This window comes from Euprymna scolopes, chromosome 45 (genome assembly GCF_053919585.1).
Source record: "Euprymna scolopes isolate OS-2025 chromosome 45, ASM5391958v1, whole genome shotgun sequence".
In the NCBI taxonomy this organism is placed as follows: domain Eukaryota; kingdom Metazoa; phylum Mollusca; class Cephalopoda; order Sepiida; family Sepiolidae; genus Euprymna; species Euprymna scolopes.
In genome coordinates this window covers 61,078,872-61,085,122 of record NC_136526.1, presented here as the reverse complement: position 1 = coordinate 61,085,122, position 6,251 = coordinate 61,078,872, and the positions used below count along the sequence as shown (strand labels likewise).

General features: G+C 29.8%; 1 protein-coding gene across 1 annotated transcript; it reads right to left on the bottom strand.

Annotated features, from left to right (window-relative positions):
• Window positions 1-719: 719 nt before the first annotated feature.
• LOC145269808 (uncharacterized) lies at window positions 720-5,410 on the bottom strand. Its single transcript, XM_080125522.1, has one exon. The coding sequence runs from the start codon at window positions 5,233-5,235 to the stop codon at window positions 3,898-3,900; it is 1,338 nt and encodes a 445-aa protein (XP_079981648.1). The 5' UTR covers window positions 5,236-5,410; the 3' UTR covers window positions 720-3,897.
• Window positions 5,411-6,251: the final 841 nt, after the last annotated feature.

Below are 6,251 nucleotides of genomic sequence, written 5' to 3'. Positions count from 1 at the left end.
ATAAAAAGGGGTGGCCGCTCTACTGTTGTTGTAATAGTTGTTGCTGTCTTTTAACAAATTACACTTCGACCATCTTTACCCATTTGTTACTTTTACAAGAAAAGACTTCTTGTAAGCAACGTCGACATTTCGTTGCAAGACTTACCCCGTCTTTTCTCCCCCCCTACTCGTCGGTAAGCTAATTCTGACAAAATGCTTTGGCGTTTCCATTAATATTTTTTGGTGTTGACAGAGTTCTTGAATATAAAGAGAAATTGTTTGGTGGGAGTACGTTTGTCGAAAAGCAAATGTGGCATTTTGGAGCTCCATTTCACTTGGCCGTTTCTAGCGAATAATGCATGTTGTTATGAGAAAATCTAATTATTTTTGTGTGAGTGGAAATTTCAAATCTTACAAAAATTATTACATATTTATGTTAGTTATTTTTTCGCATGTTCAACGCCAAACCATAACCCAACATGACATAAAAGACACATCACAGTAAGAGACAAAACGCGCAAAGTCATCTTCCTTAAAACTGGCTCCGAAACGAAGATTAGAAATAAAACTGCTCAACTCATAAAACTTCAATTTATCAAATATTTTTACTTCATATAAACTTTACTTGAAATAAATCAATCCTCTCATATAACATAGTGTGAACAGTTTGATGACAATCCCCAATTGGTTTAAAAACAGGTAAATTATATTAAAATAGGAAAACAAAACATGAAAAAGTATAAATCTTGAGAAAGCTTGTTTATTCGAAGTATTTTAGAGAGAAATTGACGATTATATATTTTACAATTTAAAATATCTTTTTTTAAATGAAAAACATTTTAAATAAAGAACAATATTGTGTCCTAATATAATATTGTCAACATTAACTCATTTGTAACATGCATGCAAGGACCTATAATGTAAGACATATAAGTGGAAACTCCTTATGTGTTCTAATAGAACTCTAAAATACGTTTTTTGATTCAATCCTCAGCATAGGTGTACAAAACAAAAGCAGGCTGCACACAAGAATCGATTTAGTAGTTTAACATGTCATTATACCAATTATAGTTCTGCATTATCAGTTTTTTGTATTTCTTTTGTCGTGAAAAATATCCAGGAAAAGTCACATGTATTTCCCTACATGCATTTTTTGTGTTCCTGATTATATAGGCTTATTAATGTTATATATTTCTTTACAATAAGCAAGTTATAATAACATATTTCGCCCCATATAATCAGTATGAAGAGAGAATTGTTATGACGTCAACTTATACATAAAAGTGAGGAGGAACAAGCATACCTAGATAGGTTCGATTACATAGGAAATCTACTCTCAGACAATTTACAAACTTTAATATGAAGATTTTCTTTTAATAATTCAGCCAATAAAACTCCATTACTCACTTTTCCTTCTCAATCTCACAATGAGGTTCGTGTAATGAAATTTCTTAAAAAATTATTCAGTTTTGCAAACAATGTTTCAAACTGCAACTGCTTGTCTACATTACAAGTACAATTTTGCCTATGACATGTAAAAACCGAAAAACAATTTCCCCTGTTTTAAAAATGGCTTTTCTTGCATTTTCTACCCCTCCTACTCTAGTTGTTCCTTTTAATCATTTTCTCTTTCAATTTATTTTTCAATCTTCATTTTGACTAAATTGTTGTTTTACATTGAAAATTTTATTTTTGCACTAACAAATTCTGACAACGCATTTCACAAAGATAATTATTTCGTCCTCCATCACCGACTGAGCTTGGATAATTTTTTCTTAAGACGATTTTAATATAATCTTGTTTGAGAGAATACAGAATTTTATTTATAGAAAATCAAAAATATTTTAAAGTTTTTTATATTGTCAATAATTTTTGGCAAAAACATGGAATAAAACGCGGGTTCATTTTCTATATTTAACAAGACTACATACGAAAAGGAATTCAACACATTACAAATGACATTTTAAAAAATGAAATATCAATTTTATAAAATCTGTTACAATAGAAAAATGTTTTTATTATCACTGACGTAATCTTAGTAAACACTAATGAAATCCACAATTTTATGCACTAATTAGAATTCAATATACGAATTATTAAAAGAAGTACGTTTTAAATCGGTTTTGTGTTAAAAAAATATTTTCTTCTGACTAATAAGCCAATCAAAAATCGTTTTATTGTACAGAATTTGGTAAATTATAAATATTGAAAGAAAATAAATTCATATACAAATACAGAATAATTGAACACATTTTTGTAACATTATAAACATATGACAGGAAATAAACAAATTTATATACAACTACAGAAAATAAATATTCAAAAACAGAAAAACTGCACAAATTATGCAATTGGAGGTTTATGATTTTATTTTCCTGGTAAGGTATAAGAGTATAATAAGTATTTTCTTTCATTAAATTTATAAAATGTTCAAATTACAGTATTTTTTCTTAATAAATGAACGATTTTTTAATAAAAAAATGTCCTTAGTTTTATTTCATTCAAAAAGTTATTCAGGTTTTTATTGATTTAATTTCTACAAAATCTGTTTAAACATAAGCACCAACAAATTGTTCCAAATGTTTACTATGACAGTATTTTCCAATCGACTTGGTATTAGAAAGCATTTTTTTCGTTAAATAGATTAAACCAACTATTTATTTATAACATAAAATAAAATGGAATAAAACTATAAGTTTTCCATGCATTATCAAGTGTATGGACATTGGTTTAATGCTAATAATAATAATATTTCCAAAATATGTGTTCGATTGTATTGCAACATAAAGTTACTAAAATAATACATGGTTGCTTTGTAGCATCAGGATATTTGATCCATTTGATAGAAAGCACCACATAATGTCTGTAAAATGTAAAAGTTTGATAAAAGAAAAAAATTGTTTGCAATAAGTATTCGCATGCAGCATACTGGATTTCTCTTAAAAGAGACAAAAGTTCTCATTAAAGAAGTGCTACGTATTTGTAACAATGTTTTTTCCAGTATGTTTTGTGGTCTCAACATATTTTGTTTCTGTGTAAAATAAGAGTGACATATTTCACAAGAAAATGCTTTCTCTTTTGTTTTATTTTACTTCAGTTGAAGTTCTCAGAAATCAAGGGGCCCACGACATTGAGATAACACTTGAACTCTATATGTTTATAATAAGTATTCGCATGCAGCATATTGGATTACTTATAAAAAGATACAAAAGTTCTTTCCTCATTAAAGAAGAGACAAAAATTATTTCCTTGTTAAAGACAAAAGTTTTTTCCTTATTAAAGAACACAAAAGTTTTTTCCTTGTTAAAGAACACAAAAGTTTTTTCCTTGTTAAAGAACACAAAAGTTTTTTCCTTGTTAAAGAAGAGACAAAAGTTCTTTCCTCATTCAAGACAAAATGCAATGTTTTTCTAGTATGTTGTCTCAACATATTGTGTTTCTGTTTCATTTTACTTCAGTCGAAGTTCTCAGAAATCAAGCGGCTCACGACATGTAGATAACACTTGAACTCTATATGGAATACATATGTATTCGAGTGTTCCATTAAAATACGTTTTCTCTCAAACTTAGAAAGAAATTGAGAACATAAATTTCCTCTCCCCAATTAACCATTTACATATATTTTAGTATATCTTTCATTTTGGTCTCATGGTCTAACTGGATTCCAGGACAAGAATTATCTAGTCTGGTGGAGTATCCGTTTTTAGGTTATTACTCGAAGTAACGGCACTTGGAGAAGGGGCAGCATTCCTCATAAAAGCTAATGTAAGTTAGCCATAGAGAGATCCTATTTGGACAGCGAATACAAAATGTGATTTTGAATATTTCGTCAGAGTTTTCTTCCAGTGAAAAGTATCCTCATGCCAAGTTGTTCTGACAAACCCTTGTACCGAGACCTTAGATACCCGAGAATAGCATCTAGTATGCATTCAAGTTCTCTCCTTTAGTATGTCTTTGCATGTGAATTACCAAACTGTGTTTCCTTATAAAAGAAACGCCACATAATTCACAAGAATAGGGTTTCTCTCCAGTATGTGTTCGCATATGAATGACAAAGCTGGATTTATTTGTAAAAGAATGGCCACATACATCACAAGAATATGGTTTCTCTCCAGTATGTGTTCGTATATGTTCAAACATGTGTTGTTTCTTTGTAAAAGAAGAGGAACATACTTCACAAGAATATGGTTTCTCTCCAGTATGTGTTCGCATGTGTTGCAACATCTGTTGTTTCTGTGTAAAAGAAGAGGAACATAATTCACAAGAATATGGTTTCTCCCCAGTATGTGTTCGTATATGAATGACCAAGTTGGATTTATTTGTAAAAGAACGGGCACATACATCACAAGAATATGGTTTCTCTCCAGTATGTGCTCGTATATGAATGATCAACTCGTGTTTCCTTTTAAAAGAAGAGCCACATACTTCACAAGCATAGGGCTTCTCTCCAGTATGTGTTCGCCTATGTTGCACCATAGTTTTTCTTTGTGTAAAAGAAGAGCCGCATACTTCACAGGAATATGGTTTCTCTCCAGTATGCGTTCGTATATGAGCCTTTAAGTCGGGTTTCCTTGTAAAAAAACGGCCACACATTTCACAAGAATGTGGTTTCTCTCCAGTATGTGTTTGCATATGAATAACCAAGTCTTGTTTCCTTATAAAAGAAAAGCCACATACTTCACAAGAATATTGTTTCTCGCCAGTATGTGTTCGCATATGTTCTAACATGTGTTGTTTATGTGTAAAAGAACAGGTACACATGTCACAAGAATATGGTTTCTCTCCAGTATGTGTTCGCATATGACTGAGCAAGCTGGGTTTATTTGTAAAACCACGGCTACATACTTCACAAGAGTAGGGGTTCTCTCCAGTATGTGTTCGCATATGAATGACCAGGCTGGGTTTATTTGTAAAAGAACGGCCACACACTTCACAAGAATGTGGTTTCTCTTCAGTATGTGTTCGAAAATGAACGGCCAAGTTGGCTTTTCTTGTAAAAGAAGAGTCACATACTTCACAAAAATATGTCTTTTCGCTCGTATGTTTTTTAATATGTTCCATCATATTTGGTTTCCAGGCAAAAGAAGAAGCACATATTTCACAAGAAGATGTATTCTTTCCCGTATGTGTACAAGAATATGGTTTCTTTTCAGTATGTGATCGCATATGCATGGTTAATCCTTGTTTACTTTTAAAAGAAGAGCCACATACTTCACAAGAATGGGGTTTTTCTTCAGTATTTGATATAGTATTCATTTTCAAGATGAAATATTTACGGGTTTTACTTGAATTAGTTTCTTAATATTTTTCTTATTCTTCTATTTTAGAATGAACAGAATAAGAAAGACTTCTATATAAGTTTTATGGATTTGAAATTTAGGAGACTGTTTAAAATTTATATTTTCATCAAGTTGAAATGAAAATATATTTTGTTTGTAATTAGAATTGATTATATATATATATATATATATATATATAAGAATTATCAAATAAAATACACAGAAACAATTTATATTTTTGTTATGTTTAAATGAAAATATATATTATGCCTTTATATATACATATATAAATGATTAGTTCTATAAACTTCAGATCAATCAAAACGGAAAATATCTGATAAATCAGCAAGATTGTTTAAAATTTATATTTTCATCAAGTTGAAATGAAAATATATTTTGTTTGTAATTAGAATTTATTATATATATATATATATATATATATATATTATATATAAGAATTATCAAATAAAATACACAGAAACAATTTATATTTTTGTTATGTTTAAATGAAAATATATATTATGCCTTTATATATACATATATAAATGATTAGTTCTATAAACTTCAGATCAAAACGGAAAATATCTGATAAATCAGTGACTGTTTATAAGATGATATATACATCTCATGTAAATAATGGAATTTATATAAATATCTAAAACTTCAGTAAAATATGATTTTCTGTGTATTTTAATTGATGATTCTACAAAACCGACAATTTTGGCCAAATTGAGGGTCTCATATAAGTTTTAATTATTAGCAGTATTTCCCTGTTAAAAAGATTGGATGCCTGAAATACATAATATCGTTATTTCCATGGCAGGTGCCTGTCTGAACTTCAATCTCTGGTCTCCCTCTCACCAATCTTTCACGAAAAACACTCGTCTAGCCGAATCCACTGTGAAAATTTTCCCCCCACTCTTTATCTGTGCCTAAATCAAAACGTGAATTCCATGAACAAAGCTTCTTTTTTTTTAAGTGCACGCCCGTGGA